The sequence below is a fragment of the Gorilla gorilla genome, chromosome 2, assembly GCF_029281585.2.
Source record: "Gorilla gorilla gorilla isolate KB3781 chromosome 2, NHGRI_mGorGor1-v2.1_pri, whole genome shotgun sequence".
Lineage (NCBI taxonomy): Eukaryota > Metazoa > Chordata > Mammalia > Primates > Hominidae > Gorilla > Gorilla gorilla.
In genome coordinates this window covers 52,305,954-52,322,299 of record NC_086017.1, presented here as the reverse complement: position 1 = coordinate 52,322,299, position 16,346 = coordinate 52,305,954, and the positions used below count along the sequence as shown (strand labels likewise).

At 44.0% G+C, this 16,346-nt stretch overlaps 1 protein-coding gene and 1 long non-coding RNA gene across 7 annotated transcripts in view; one reads left to right on the top strand and one right to left on the bottom strand.

Moving 5' to 3' along the window:
- Positions 1-6,360: 6,360 nt before the first annotated feature.
- Positions 6,361-16,346, top strand: part of LYZL4 (lysozyme like 4) — a 49,736-nt gene continuing 39,750 nt past the window's right edge. The window contains exons 1-5 of one of the 4 annotated variants that reach the window (XM_055381389.2): positions 6,362-6,598; positions 7,799-8,021; positions 9,673-9,903; positions 10,018-10,170; positions 12,888-12,966. In XM_055381389.2, the coding sequence (XP_055237364.1) occupies positions 9,765-9,903; positions 10,018-10,170; positions 12,888-12,966 (371 nt within the window). In that variant the 5' untranslated portion in view covers positions 6,362-6,598; positions 7,799-8,021; positions 9,673-9,764. Of the gene's footprint in view, positions 6,599-7,798; positions 8,022-9,672; positions 9,904-10,017; positions 10,171-12,887; positions 12,967-16,346 lie in introns of all 4 variants that reach the window. The other 3 variants (XM_055381388.2, XM_019023543.4, XM_004033918.5) reach the window with 3 other exon arrangements.
- LOC129532331 (uncharacterized) overlaps positions 6,888-16,346 on the bottom strand; it is a 40,705-nt gene continuing 31,246 nt past the window's right edge. For 2 of the 3 annotated variants that reach the window (XR_008678025.2, XR_008678024.2), the window contains exons 5-7: positions 8,830-8,963; positions 7,359-7,528; positions 6,927-7,046 (exon numbers count right to left, since the gene is read on the bottom strand). This is a non-coding gene — a long non-coding RNA (uncharacterized lncRNA). Of the gene's footprint in view, positions 7,047-7,358; positions 7,529-8,829; positions 8,964-16,346 lie in introns of all 3 variants that reach the window. The other variant, XR_008678023.2, reaches the window with a different exon arrangement.

The window sequence follows — 16,346 nt, the reverse complement described above, 5'->3', positions numbered from 1 at the left end:
GTAGTTCTGGCACCTGCACCTGTTGATCTGAAGCTTAGGGCTCCGGGGCATGGGGGTGTATGTGTGTATGGTGGTAGCAAGGGGATGCAAAGGGTGTGGGCCCATCAGCAGAGGCGAAGGACTCAATGATTGCAAGCACAGGGTTTGGGTTGTGGGTTCGAGGCCTGGCTCCCCGATTTGTGGCTCTGTGGTCCTGCTTGTGCCAACTCTCTGCATCTGTCAAATGGATCTAAGAGCATTTGTTGTGCTTTTTTCTAGGTCCACTCTTGTACGAATCCAAAAAAATTGTGGGCATGTGATACTTTGTAAATGTAAAGGTGTTCTAGGTCTGTAGGGATATGGCCCTCCATTCTACACAGAAAGCCTGGCCATTGGTCTTGTGTTTCCAGAAATCCTTCACTCTCTTCCCGTGATAACCATAGTCAGCCCCCTTCAGGTCAGGTAGCAATCTGAGGGCTTAAAGAAAGGTGGAGTGGCACTCTGCTGTGTCAGGTAAGGAAGCTAGAAGATAGGAGCCTGATCCACCACTGTGTCCCTCACAGAATGAGTTCCCAATTTCACTTTTCAATTGAAAGTATAAATCAGATTCTTCAATTTGTCACTCTGGTTGGAAGGAACTCATTAAATTATATTGGAGATTTTCAGGGCTGCAGTTTTTACTTGTTAACGAATCAAGCAAGTTAAGGAATTATCATTTTTTAGTTACAGTAGACGTCATTTGATAAAGACTCAGCCAATTAAAGCAGGTCATGGTGCTGATTACGTGCAGCAGGCAGGGTATGGGGCAGGGGACCTAAGCTGGCCAGTAGAAGGGGCGTGCCATCCTGGGTCCTCTGGTATTCAAGTTTTCCCAGACACAGGAAGAACCTGCATGAGAATAAAGCTAGCATGAGGGAAAACAGAGAGATAGGGAGAGGAGATTGCTCAAAGCTTTGAGTTCTTGCATCCAGCCATGTTAAGTCTGCTTTGGATTGAGTTTGTGTGTGTGTGTGTGTGTGTTTGTATATATATATATATATATATATATATATATATATATATATATATATAGTTAGTTAGTTAGTTTGTGTTGGGTTTCCTATTACTTGCAATGGAAAAGCCTAAGGCACTGGTTATATTTTGATTCCAGATGTAACAAAAATTTCTCAAATGATAAAATCCATAACTCCCAATTTAGAGTGCCACTCATGTACACCTTCCTCCTCCTCCTCCTTTCCTTCCTTCCTTTCATTTTTCTTTCTTTCTTTTTCTTTCTTCTCCTCTTCCTCCCTCTCCCTCCCCTCCTTCTCCTTCTCCTTCCTCTTCCTCCTCCTTCTCTTCTTCCTCCCCACAACGATCCAATCTTGTGAACATAAAAGAATCTAAGGGTACATGGTTTTAACACGTGTATTTTAATATTTTAGTTTAAATTTGCATTTGGAAAGTGTCTTAAGAATAAAAATGCAACACAAAAGGAGAAACATTTCCAATTATCTGAAAGAGGCAATCTCTTGCAAAATAGTATATATAAGGCATCACTCAAGCAAGGCAGCAGGGTAGAGGCAACTGGTTTCTTGCAGCTTGTAACCTTACAGAAGTCATATAATCTCCCTGAGCTCAATATATTTACCTATAAGCTGATGCTGAGAAGGTTACTGTGAGGATTACATAAGATGAGACATAAAAGGCTCAGCCCAGAGTGTAGCACTCCGTAAGTATTTAATAGATGCTGGGCATTATTTTTGTAAGGTGTTTCTTTTATGCAGGGTAGTCAGATGCTACATCTGTGTCTCATAGTATGGTAGACTGGGTAACCAAATTGATCCTTCTGTGGAACAAAACCAAAAATGCTGCACAAAAATTTTATGAGAAAAAGACAAAAACAAAACACTCCAGCCTAAAATTCAGTGACAGTGGAATCCCGAGAGGTAAGTGGAATACCGCAGCTGGCTTTTGCCTTGAAGGCACAGCCTTGTGATGCTTTGGGGAGGAGACGTGGGACCCAGCCGGAGACCCCCTATAAACCTGGGGCTCCAAAGCACTCTATGTTCATGCAATGTGAGCTAGTGCCTGCCCTGGGGACTGCGAGGATGATTGCTTGTCTTAAACCTGGGCGCTGAGTGACAGCAGAGAAAGAATTTTTGTTTCTTCTGAAAAGTCTTTACCACCAGCTAGCCTGAACAAATAGACCATAAGATCGTACCCAATGGCAGACCTCACATATTGGAACAAAAAGTTGCAGGATAAAATATGTGTGTTTACTATGGTTTCTAGAAAATAAAGCAAGGTTGAAAACCAGAGTAAAGAAAAAGCAGATTGGAAAAAGAGCTAAATGGGATGTATAAAAATGAACAATCAGATTAATGAAACAAAGGCAGGGTGTGGTGGCTCATGCCATCCCAGGACTTTGGGAGGCCGAGGTGGGTGGATCGCTTGAGCCCAGGAGTTTGAGATCAGACTGGGCAACATGGCAAAACCCTGTCACTACAAAAAATACAAAAATTAGCCAGGCATGGTGGCATGCACCTGTAGTCCCAGTTACTCAGGAGGTTGAGATGGGAGGATCACTTGAGCCCAGGAGGCAGAGGTTGCAGTGAGCCGAGATTGCACCACTGCACTCCAGCCTGGGTGACAGAGTGAGACCCTGTCTCAAATAAAAACAAAACAAAACAAAAAAAATCCCAAAAAACAAAAAAACAAAAAAACCCCCCACAAATTAATGAAATGGAAAACTCAATTCGTGGATTTAACTGCAAATTTAATATTCCTGAAGAGAGAATTCCTGATCTGCCAGGTAGACCTGAATACATGATCCAGGATGCAGTCCAGGGATACAGACATGAGAAATATGAGACATTGAGACATGGAGGGTAGAGTGAGGTGACAGTTCCTGAGACTGTCTCAGAAATAATGGATGTATCTGATCGACAGATTCAGGGAGCTTAACAAATTTCAGGATAAATAAGTAGAAAGAAATCCACTGGAGCAAAGGACAAAGAGAGGAAGAAGCAGCGTGCCCAGAGTATCACACGGAGTGGCATCATGGCTCTTGAGAGCAGGCAGCAGGGGCTGAGAGCACAGCTTCTGGAATGGAACCCTTGCCCTGTCACCTGCCCTGATTAGACAAGTCATTCCTGAGCCTTAGTTGTTTCCTCATGAAATGTGCATAATAATCACAATAATAGTTAACTGTTGGGAGGATTGTGAGGATTAAACGACCTAATTCATATGATTCCCTTAGCCCTATGCCTGACATGTTAACAAGATTCAACAAATGTCAGCCTCCGTTCTCTGTTCTCCAGGAGGTGAAGTTTTCAGTATCTCCAAAGGCACTGAAGGGTGGGGGTGCTGGTGGGCAGGGGGCAGAGAGAACCAAAGAGGGGCGGGGGCTGTCTCCAGCACACTCCACCCTGCCCTGCTGGTAGCCCCCTTGCCCATCCTCCATAGCATTTCCACATCTCTTGCTCAGTGCAGGCTTCCTTGTCCCCACCCTGCTGCACCCTAGGCAGGTGGGGCTTTCTTCTCTTTACCCCTACAGAACTGTGAATGGACTTCTTTTATGGTGTTTCTTACAGGGCTGCTGATGATTATTTTTTAACCTATGTAAGTACCACACTGTGCTATGAGCTCACTTTGATGTGCCCAACACTTGCCACAATTTCTAGCACATTTTTTAGGGTCTAAGAAGGATTCTCACATGCTTGGATGTGGCCAATATAATAAGCCATAGCTCTAAGAAAGAGGATTCTGCCCAGTTTGCTCGGTGTATACAGCCAGTGCACTAAACCCCATTGGTAACAAAGCCTATTGCATCCAGTCACACCCAGTAACTCAACAGGGCAAATAACAGGGCAGCAAACCCTGGGGTTTTTGCCTGAGGAGGCCCCTGCACTATGAGGGCTCCTAGGTTAATTTTTCTGGGAAAGGTAAATGTCATATCTGGAAAGAAGGGCAATTCCCTTTCCTCTGGGAATAAGACCTTTGCTGGAAGTTGTGTGATTGCAGCACAGCTTGCCCAGTCGATTCCGCAGAACAGTTGGTGCTTGTCAATAGGCTCCAGAGCAGATGGCCCGTGTGCTAGGGGCCCAGACAGATGGTTGCCTGGAGGCGCAGACCAAAGCAAGAGCATGGAGCTGAGGGGATGTGTCCGTTATCAATTGCTGTGTAACAACCTCCTCACCCCAGACTTACAACAGTGGCTAAATGCAAGAAATATTCATCATTGCTTACTAGGCTGAGGGTCAACTGGGCACTTCTGCTTATCTTGACTGGACTTGATTGATCATGGCTGTCATCATTCATGTATCTATGGTCAGCTGGGGGCTGGCCAGCCTAGGGTGATCTTCCATGTGTGGCAGTTAACTGTCATCCACTGTAGCAATAGGGGTGACTGGTGCCACTCATCTCTTGCAAGATGAGGCCAGGCATGTTCATGTGGTGGTGGCAGAGCTCAGGGTGAGCAGAGGCCATCAGGCTTCCTGAGGCCTAGGATTAGTACTACCTCATTCCACTGTGATCTATTGTCAGAGCAAGACAGGCCAACCCAACCCCTGGGGTGGGGAGTGGATGGCATCCCTTGATGGGAGCAGCTAAGTTGCAAAGCCAAGGGGCACAGATACAGAGAAGACTGTAAAATTGTGGCCTTTTTTTTTTTTTCAAACTGTCTACCGCTGTGGATGAGGAGAATATTTCCGCTATTATGCCTTCAGAGGTGGGAGTTTCTGCAGATGGAATGTTTCTCGATTAACTGATTTCTGTGAAAACACCTTGGTTTTCTGCCAACCAGCCTCCAGCTGAGCCAGCACTAAAGACTGTTGAGAAAATAGGCATGTATGGATTTAAGCCTCAGCGTTTATGGCCTGGTTTTAGTTTTTCTTTTATGATTCTTTACATTATTAATTTTCAATTAATCGACTAATTACCAGTTCTAATTGAGTCAGCCAGACAGACTACTGTGTTTTCAAAAGGCCAATTTGCCCTCAATCATCTCAATATCTCTTAACTTTTGGAGCTGAAAAGGACCTTAAAGATAATCCAGTCTGATGCCCTCAAGTCACAGATGAAGATGCCCAGGCCCCAAGAGAGGATGTCTTTGACCATGGCCCTCTGGTGACGAGAAAAGCTACATAAGGGCTTCTCCCACTGTTCCACCTAGAAGGCAGTCCTACCTAGAAGGCAGTCCTATGGGGGCCCAGAAGAATGCTGTAGCAGGCAGAATACTGATCTCCCAAAGGTGTCCTAATAAAGCCATGCCCCAAAGAGTTAAAAAAACCAATGACTAACAGAAATTCTTGAGTTTGCAGGATGGCAGGTAAGAAAAGAAACAACTTGCTGAAATACTGAAACTCCCTCTGCTTATGAGATATAAGAACTGGCTGAAATCAGCTGGAACCAAGATGGCCAACCAGAGTCTAGGTAGAAACAGCTTGCTGATGTCACAGACTAAATTTCCACCATGTGCTTTATACTAATTTTCCCCAAAATTGCCCAGGGGACCCATAAAATAGTATGAAGAGATAATTGCATATGACCCAGGACTTTCCAGCCCTTCCCTTTCTTCCACCAAATCACCTACTAATCTTAGAATCCCCTAAACTTTTTCTAATAAAAATACTGCATCACAGGAGACAGATTTGAGGTTGACACTGCTGTCTCCTTGAAAATCGACAATATATTGATTATATATTTAAAATTAAATATTTATATTTCAATAAAAAGCCTTTTCTCAAACACCCAGTGTCATAGCGTTGGCTTCCAATGCATTGAATCACTTTTGTTCGGTAACACTCACCCCTGGAACCTCTGAATGTGTTAGCTTGCATGGCAAAAGAGACTTTGCAGATGTGTTTAAGGTTAAAGACTTTGAGAAGCAGAGGTTATCCTGGATGGTCCGGCTGGACCAATCTAATCATGAGTCCTTAGACAGGGAAGGGGAGGAAGAAAAGAGGGTCAGAAAGATACAATGACAGAAGAAGAGGCAAGAGAAATTCAAAGTGTGAGAGGGTTTGACTCACCCTTGCTGGCTTTGAAGATAGAGGAAGGCAACAGAGCTAAGAAATGCAGACAGTGCTCAGCAACTGGGAACGGCCCTTAGCCGACAGCCAGCAAGGAAACAGGGAACTCAGCCCTCTGACTGCAGAAACTTTATTCTGCCAACAACCTCAATGAGCAAGGGAATGAATCCTCTTCTAAAGCCTTTGGGAAGGAGCACAGCCCTGCTGACACCTTAATTTTAGGCCTGTGAGACCCATTTCTGACTTCAGGGCTATAGAACTTTAAGATAATAAATTGTGTTGTTTAAGCCACTAAATTTGTGGTAACGTATTTGAGCAGCAATAGAAAACTAATACAAATGTGACAGGGACAGACCCTCCCTTTTTCAGAATATCCTGGTGCATAGCAACTGATGTCAGAGAAAGGATTCTAGAAGAGCATGTCATGGAGAACTCTTGGGTGCAGACAATTGGATGATTAATGAAGTAGCATCTGAAAAACCCAAGGAACCAAATGTAGGTGGAGCAACTTCCCTGCAACACACGTCGAAGCTGCTGCAGTGGCTGTTCTTCCCCTCCCCTTGGAAAGGCACCAAAAGCCTGCCTTTGGAGGGGCTGGTGGACTGGTAGGCGGGTATATGGTGGGCAGGAGGGTAACGGGCATGACAATACCCAGCTGCAGGAGAAGCTCATCAGCAAATTCACTTATTGCTTATTTGATGACAGTTCAGTTGGGAAGAGGAGGTTTTTGTTCATTCATTCATTCAACAAAGTTTCATTGAGCACCTACTCTGTATTAGGTTCTGTTCTGAGTTCTGGGGATAATGAAGAGAAAAAACCAGACCAGGTTTCTGCATTCCTGGTGCTTACACTCAGGTATGGGAGAGAGAAAATAAGCAAGTGAACAGATAAATGAGCAATGGAATTCCTGATATCGATTAATGGTATGAAGAAAATAAAGACCGTCTTCTTTGATGGGGCAGTGATGAAGGAATCTTCTTTGAGGTAGTGAGCTCGTATGTGGTGGTCAGGGCAGTCATGTTCCAGGTAGAAGGAATGGCTGGTGCAAAGGACCTGTGGTGGGAATGAAATTGGCATATTCAAGGAAAAGAAATGTGCAAGGTGACTATGGCAGAGTGAAGGTGAACAAAGGAGAGAGTGATGTAAATTCAGACTGGAGAGGTGCTCAGTGGCTGCATCAGAAAGTCTTGTCAGCCAGGTTGAGGAGTTGGGACCTTATTCAAAGTGCAAGGGGAATCCACTGGAGATTAGTGATGTGACTGGACACATGCTTTATAAAATGCCTTTCCAACTGCTGTGTGGGCAGTGGGTTTAGGGGAACAGAGAGGAGTATGTAGTAGAGGAATGTAGTTAGAAAGTCTCCACCTTAGAGATGATGGTGGTCTGGATTAGGATGATGGCAGAAAAGATGAGAGGCGAATAGGTTCTGGAAGAACTGTAGATGGCACACCCTGATGAACCTGATGAACTGGCTTCTGGGGGAGAGGGGAGGAGAGGACTCAGTATGCCTTCTACGAGTTGAGATGAGGCCTGCCCTGTGGAAGACAGACATTACCAGAAAATGTTGTTTGCTCTGTTGGGAAATGAAACATGCATTGAGATTCACTTTTTTAAATTATTATAATTTAAGTTCCAGGGTACATGTGCACAATGGACAGGTTTGATACATCGGTATAAAAGGGCAGGGGTGCAACCAGAGCTAAGAAAAATGTCCATACGAGTAAAATCTAGTGCTGTGCATATTTAATTCACTTACTCTTCAAATCAACACAATTAATTAAGTACTGTTTTAATCTGTGTTACAGATGAGGAAACTGAGGAATCAAGAGGTTGAGCAATTTGTCTAAGATTACTGCTGGGATCACTGATATCTCAGCCACTGAGGGGTAAAGCTGGAACTTGGACCCAGGCAATCTGATTCCCAAGTCGGAGCTCTTAAATGCAAGGCCCTCCTAGATACTGTATTTGGTGTACTGGTCATGTCTGCAACTAACCATACAGCTTGAGAGTTTGAACAAACGTTTGAAAGTATGACTCTTCTAATTCATGAATATACTTATTTCTAACTTTTGCCCAAGTTAGACATTTCTCAACAGGGGGCAATTTTGTCCCATAGGAACATTTTTGTCTGACATAATTTGGAGGCAGAGCTACTAGCATCTAGAGGCCAGGAGTACTCCTAAACAATCCAATGCACAGGATGTTCCCAGAACTAAGCATATTTCAGCCCAAGTGCCAAGGTTGAAAACCCCTGGTGTAGGTGTATACAGCCAGGAAGACATGCACCTGTGAACGGTGACAAACAGGAGGGTGCAATGAATTGTCCAGTTGATATATAACGATGGAGTGCTAGGGGCTATGGGGTATTCCAGGAGGAAGATGAGTTCCAATTTCCAATTGCACATTCTAGTCTGAGGAATGGGACAGAGGACAAAACAGGACAATCATCTGCAGTGTGTCATGGAAGAGACTCTGAGAGCAATAGGGGCTCAGAGGGAAAATGGAACTTTTATGGAGGATCCATCAGGATTCAAGAAGTTGGCACCTGGGGTGAGGCTTCAAGATGGAGCAACATTTGAATGGGGAAAGGCATGGTAGGGCCCTGTGCATTGGGAAGAACCATGCATGAGGGCACAGCCCCCGGGAGAATGGAGTGGGGAGGTGCAGAGGCATCCAGAGAGGGAGCACCATGAGAATTCTGAGTTTACTTAATAGATTCATCCTGATAAAGGGTGGATGGGGTAAAGCCAGATCATGGAGGGCTTGGAAAGCCAAGTGTGGGTTTGCTGTGGTAAGAAGAGGGGATTAGCAGTGTTCTCCAAGTGATATTTTGTACCTGCTTTGGGGACATTCCTCAGTCATGGTAGAAAACACCACCTGCATGAGTTGGCCCGGGGGGTTGGAGATGAGAAGGCTGGGCTATGACTCAGCTTGCTATGAGGAGGCGGTGGGTTTAGATGGTGGCAGCCACTTAAAATGGAAAAGAAATGGAGAAGGTTAAACTCAAGAGTCCATTCTCTGAGTGCGCTCCCCTCCCAAGTGACCCCACTTTTAAAGATAAGGAAGCAGAAGCACTGTGAAGCTAAATGACTTGTCTGTTGTCTGGCTAGTATGTGGCAGGTCTGGGCTCGTCTCATTGCATGGACGGCAGGGAAAAACTCAGGGGAGTTTGGTTTGTAGAAAATCTGGGGACAAGACTGTGTAAAGGACAAAGACACAACTGGGAATAAGACGCATAAGAGGCAGTAATGGACATAATTCAACAGGTCGGTAGTGGTTCTGCTGCAGTGGTGGGGCCATGATGCTTTTTTTTTTTTTTTTTAATTTCTCTTTTCTGTTTTCCAAGATGTATTTAATCACCAAAGTCTACTTTTACAATAAAGGGAAGAAAGGTCTTGAGCATCTGTATCTAACGTCAGAGTGAAATGAGTGAGATACAAACCCAGAAGGAGCCAATGGGTTTTGCTGGATGGAAAGAATTGGGGTTGGGAGGGGGCCTCAAGAGAATTTCCTTAGAAAATAGGAGGTTAAGAGGAGGAGAAGGGGCAGAGTTTCAGGTGTCCCAGATTTGCAGTGACACGAAGCAGAGAATTAGGATGGGAAGAAGTGTCATGGCTTACCAGGTGAGACTCCCATTTTTCTGATGACACTGAACTGTGCTCCACCCCCACCCCCACAGTGCCCTTCTTTCCCTTCAGAGGACCAGTGTCCCTGTGACTCCACCCACTCATCTGGCCACCGTTGCCCTGACCTGCCAGGAGCCTGGAGAAGATGAAGGCATCCGTGGTTCTCTCCCTCCTTGGCTACCTGGTGGTTCCAAGTGGTGCTTACATCTTGGGGCGTTGCACAGTGGCTAAGAAGCTCCACGATGGAGGCCTGGATTATTTTGAGGGCTATAGCCTTGAGAACTGTGAGTAGGCCCCCCTTAGTGCTCCCTCCTCTCACCTCCTTGCCCTCCCTTCTCTGGCCAAGCATCCCCAACTCCAGCTGTCCTCAGAGTCACACACCTTCTGTTCCATCTTAGGGGTGTGCCTGGCCTACTTCGAGAGCAAGTTCAACCCCATGGCCATCTACGAGAACACACGTGAGGGCTACACTGGCTTCGGCCTCTTTCAGATGCGTGGCAGTGACTGGTGTGGCGACCATGGCAGGAACCGCTGCCATATGTCATGTTCTGGTAAGTCCCTCTTTCCATTCCGTGCGGGGGCACTGGAGGCTGTGGTGCTGTGTTAGAGGCCTGCCTTCCAAATGGTCAGAGTTTACAAAGTTTTACAAAGAAGAGGGTGTGGCAGGAGCCATATCCAGGGTGGGTCCCTGGGAGGCTGAGCATTGCACTGCTGGGGGTACAGTGAGATCAGGCTGTGGGGAGTCAGGCAGGCTAACCTAGGATGGAGTGATGGAGACCCCTGTCCAAATGGGCAGAGAAGGTGTTGGGGAGTTGAGAGGAGGCTGCAGGCATCAGAGCCTGAAGGACGGGAGCAGAGGGCACCAGCTGGCCTGATTTCACCCACGCTCGGCCACCTCTCCCTTTTTCTTTCTTTCTTTTTTTTTTTGAGATGGAGTCTCACTCAGTCGCCCAGGCTGGAGTGCAATGGCGTGATCTCGGCTCACGGCAAGCTCCGCTTCCCGGGTTCATGCCATTCTCCTGCCTCAGCCTCCCGAGTAGCTGGGACTACAGGCGCCCGCCACTATGCCTGGCTAAATTTTTTGTATTTTTAGTAGAGACGGAGTTTCACTGTGTTAGCCAGGATGGTCTCAATCTCCTGACCTCGTGATCTGCCCGTCTCGGCCTCCCAAAGTGCTGGGATTACAGGGGCGTGAGCCACCGCTCCTGACCCCTCTCCCTTTTTCAAGGGGGCAGTTGCTGCCACTTTGAAAGGCAGAACTGGTTACTGGGAGGAGACAGGAGCTGGGCATCCCAAGGGGAGCTTGCCCACTGCTCTTAGGCGGTTCCAAGTACCTGTGATCAAGGGGAGGTGGTTGCCAGGATTCACTAACTGCGTGAGCATTTATTGAGCACCCCACTAAGTGCCAGGCCTTATATAGTTGCCATTCTTGTGCTTGTTAACTGCCAGCTACTCTTTTAAGCCCTTTATAAGTATTCATCTAATTAATTCATCTAATCAATCTAATTAAATACCCATGAGGTGGGTACTGTTATCCCCATTCTATGAATGGGGAAACTGAGGCCCAGAGAGGATAAGTATATGCCCAAGACCACACAGCTGTGGGGTGGTAGAGCTGGGAGGGAAACCTAAGCAGTGCGGCTCCTGAGTTGGGGCTAAACCAAGAGGCTACATAGCTGGGCCAAGTCTCCCTCACATCTGAGGCGGTCTTCCTGCCTAAGCACCCCAGCATCCTCCCTAATGAGCAAACCTCTTTCCACGCTGATGGGTGAGAACCATTCCAGAGCCTGTGGCTTCTGAGCTGGGTCTTTAGGAGACAGAGTGGAGAGGTTGGAGTGAAGGCCTGCAGCCTTCTCATGTGGCCTGGGGAGTACCTATCTGTGTTGGGCCCCATGATTGGCCTTTAGCTCCAGAGAGGAGTAAGAAAGTTCTCTGATTCAAGGAGAGGCAGGACTGCAACATAGGAGGAAAAGGCACAGGAACTCTGTGGGAACCTGGTGGGAATCCTAGCTGCTGCCATTAAGAATGACATGAGCGGCCAGGCGCGGCGGCTCACGCCTGTAATCCCAGCACTTTGGGAGGCCGAGATGGGCGGATCACGAGGTCAGGAGATCGAGACCATCCTGGCTAACATGGTGAAACTCCGTCTCTACTAAAAATACAAAAAATTAGACGGGCGTGGTGGCGGGCGCCTATAGTCCCAGCTACTCAGGAGGCTGAGGCAGGAGAATGGCGTGAACCTGGGAGGCGGAGCTTGCAGTGAGCCCAGATAGCGCCACAGTACTCCAGCCTGGGAGACAGAGCGAGAATCCCTCTCAAAAAAAAAAAGAACGACATGAGCTTGTGTAAGTCACTTCTAGAGCTCCTCCAAATGGGGACATTAACAACCACTTACGGTTTCTGTGAACATAAAATGGAATAATGTATATAAAATGCCAGGCAGGGCCCTTAGTGAATTACAACAATCACAGTCTAGTTGGGGAGACATACACATTAAAAGTGTAAGTTAATAACATTTTTAAATTAATTAAATTGATTTAATTTAAATTAAAATGATGGTACATTCAATGTCATCCAGAGCTTCCTGGTAGCCAAGGCAAAAAGAGAAATACAGTAGGCCTGTAATTTATATTTCATAGGCAGAAATATAGATTGATAGATAGATATCTATAAACATAGATAAATATAGATATCTATCTATAAATCTATCTATCTATCTATCATCTATCTATCTATATCTCTATCTCTCCAGAATCCAATGGGAGACACATACAATTTTCTATCTGTAATAGAGGTGGTACTGTGTATTGTGATGAAAATATGGTGGACTATATATCCTGAAAAACTCTCCCATTAGGTAGAATGCAAACAAAGAAAAAAAAAATTCTTTTAAAGTCCCAGACTGAGTTGGCAAGAAAGTAAGAAAAATCCCTAGAGGCTAAAAGGGGAACAAGGATCCAGATAGGTTAAGTGAAGGGTTAGAACAGATCACGATCCTGGGCATCAGCTGATTCTCTGTAGCCTAATCAATATATTTTAGTGGAAAAAATTTTATAAGAATTACAAGTTAAAAAATCAATAGATCTGGTAAAAGGATGACTACATCCTGCTACCTCCTTAGGGTTGTCTAATAAAAATCTAAGGATAGATTTATTCTTGGAATTCACTGGAAGACTCTCTGATGTGAGTACCCTGTACCTTCCCTGACATCACTCTAACTTAACTGTCATATGGCAGGATGGTATCTTCCATTTTCTTTTCCCCACAGCTTTACTGAATCCTAATTTAGAGAAGACAATTAAATGTGCCAAGACCATTGTAAAAGGAAAAGAAGGGATGGGAGCATGGTAAGTCTTACATTTTTATGTAGCCTGTATTAACGACTTTCACTCATGATCTCTAATCTGAATCTTGGCTAAATCTTGGCTGTTGCGCACGTGCAGTGCCAAAACTAAAAGGCTCTGACTCACCAAGGTAAGTAGCAGAAAACCACAACCTCAAGGCCACAGAGGGAAGGAAATAATTATCAGAGAAATTGCCTTGAATTGTACTTTTTTTCCCCCAAATCTTGTTTAGGATTATATAGAAAGCTAGGATGAACATCTTCAAACTAAATCTGTGTTTGTTATGATAATCTCTGATTGTTTCTATCCATTAAGTTCCTACAAGGTTTTTCAATACGTTTAAGGTTCTTGATGCATGTTGTGAAATCCAGCAGGCCCATATTTGTTTATATTTCTACAAAGCGTTTAGTAAAATGTAGATTTACTGCACCTTCACCAATCACAACACTTTTGCGATTTAAAGGTGAATAACTGGCTGGGCATGGTGGCTCACACCTGTAATCCTAGCACTTTGGGAGGCTGAGGTAGTTGGATCACCTGAGGTCAGGAGTTCGAAACCAGTTTGACCAACATGGCGAAACCTCGTCTCTACTAAAAAAAAAATAAATAAATAAAATAAAATAAGTCGGGTGTGGTGGTGCGTGCCTGTAGTCCCAGGAACTCGGGAGGCTGAGACAGGAGAATCGCTTGAACCCACGAGGCAGAGGTTGTAGTGAGCTAAGATCGCACCATTGCATTCCAGCCTGGGCAAAAGAGTGAGACTCCATCTCAAAAAAAAAAGGTGAATAACAATTTTGTCTTATCTTCTTTTGTCTTTTATCATATCCCATTCGGGTGTTTCCCCCCATGTTTGTTATATATTACTATTGTTTTGTAATTTTTTTCTTCTTTGCTCTTTGCCTATTTTAAAATTCAAGTTATATTATTTGAAAGAGCTCTTTATATATTTGGTACATTAACTGATTTTTGTATATTTATTGCCAAAATAAATGCAACTCTAATTTCCTCTTTAGCCAGATATTTGCTTAGAAGAGTCTAAAATTTACAAGTGGTTGGGCCTATGTCTGACTTCTTTCACTGAGTGTTGCATTTGCTTATGTTTTTGTGTGTGGTTGCGATTCATTCTCATTGCTATACAGTATTCCATTGTGTGGATTCACCGCAGGTTACTTATGCATTCCTCTATCTGTGGGCATTTGGTAGTTTCTTCATTTTTAGTGCTGCCGTGGACAGTCTATACTTATCTTTTGGTGAATATGTAAAAGGATTTCTATTGTTTTTACTGAGGAATAAAATTGCTAGTCATAGGATAAGCATATTTTCAGATCTGGCATATTGTGTCAAACAGTTTTCTAAAGAGATTTTTATCAATGTACACTGCCATCAGAAATTATGCATTTCAGTTGCTTCACATTCTCAACCACACTTGGTAATTTCCAGTTTATTCTCATGACTGTGTTGTGGTATTGCATTATGGTTTTACTCTGCATTTCCCTGATGAGGTTTCAAATGTTTATTGGCCATTTATGTATCCCCTTTGGTGAAGTGCCTCTTCAAATCTTTTGTCAATTTTTCTATTGTGCTGTCTTTTTCTTATTAATTTGTAGGAGATATTTATATATTCTGGATAAAGTTTTTTTGTTGGATATATGTATTGCAACTATCTTTCATTCTGTGAGTTACCTTTCTATCTTTTTTTTATAAGAGACATCTCAAAAAAAAAAAAAAGAAAAGAAAAGAAATGGGGCCTTGCTCTGTCACCCTGGCTAGAGTGCAGTGGCATTATCATAGCTCACTGTAGCCTGGAACTCCTGGGCTCAAGTGATCCTCCTGCCTCAGCCTCCCGAGTAGTGAGGACAACAGGCACATGTCACCATGCCTGGCTCTTTTTTTTTTTTTTTTTAACCTTCTCAAGAGTGTCTTGATAAACAGAAGTTCTTAGTCACAATGTAGTCTAATTTATTATTGCTTTCCCTTTATGGTTATTTTAATAAATATCTGCCTATTCCTTGGTCTTGAGGATATTCTCCTTTTTTCCTAAAAGCTTTATTGTTTTATCTTTCACATTTGGCTCTGCAATATCCTTTCTTTCTTTTTCTCTCCCTGTTGCATTGGCTAGGATCTCCAGTAAATATTGAATAGAAGTGACGATAGTGGCATCCTTGTCTCATTTCTAGTCTCATAGGTAAAGAAGTTTAATATTGTGTCATTACATCTGATGTTTTAAATTTCTGGAGATACTCTTAATCAGATTGTGTTCCTTTCCATCTCTAGTTTGTTAAAGTTTTTTTTTTAAATCATGAATGGGTGTTGAATTTTGGTTATTACATTTATTTTTTTGCAATTCTGTGTTAGCTTATCCACCTGCCTTAAAAATTCAAACTATTGTCTTTTTTAAATCTCTCTTAACTCCTATGACTTTTCCAAAGGTCATATCTGGTGACATCTTATTGAGGATGTCAGTTTTATAAAATTTACTTCTGGATCCTGCAGTATGTTATTTTCATAATAAATTTTATTATGATGTGCTGGGAGCGGTGGCTCATGTCTATAATCCCCAGCACTTTGGGAGGCTGAGGTGGGTGCATCACCTGAGGTCAGGAGTTCAAGACCGCCTAGCCAACATGGCAAAACCCCATCTCTACTAAAAAAAAAATACAAAAATTAGCCGGGCGTGGTGGCATGTGTCTGTAATCCCAGCCACTCGGGAGGCTGACGTAGGAGAATTGCTTGAACCTGAGAGGTGGAGGTTCCAGTGAGCTAAGATTGTGCCACTGTACTCCAGCCTGGGCAACAGAGCGAGACTCTGTCTCAAAAAAATATTAATAAAGAAATTTTATTATGATGCCCCCTTTTCTTTTTGTGATATTTCCGCGTAGGTCCCATGTTAGCTTTATCCTCTTTACCCTTCCTTGAATAAGGACAGAGTTACCCATATTCAGTATTTGCTAAATGGACAGGTTTTGTGGCTTTTTCTTGTCTCTGTTCACTGTTACTTGGATTATGGCCAGACCCTTTTCTCTGATGTCTACTTGGGGGTAGATTGGTGCGCACATCTCTTGGCCTAATTTCCAGTTTGGAGATTTTGCTGGTGTGAGTGTCTTTCTGATATGCTGAACCAAGGGAGTGCATGAAAATCCTCCATTTCCAGCTTACACTGCTACCATCTCCATCCATGCTGTTTATGATGGCAGGCCTACACTACCCAGTGAACACTGCACCACCACAAACTTCCTTCTTCCCCTACCTTTCCTCCCCCCGTCCCACATTTTATAATTACCTGCCTGGTTGATTCTGGACATTGTAATCTCCAGATAGATCTAGAAAGAGTGTCATATTTCCTAAGTTCCAGATGGCACAATTTTTCAGATCTTAGTATTTCT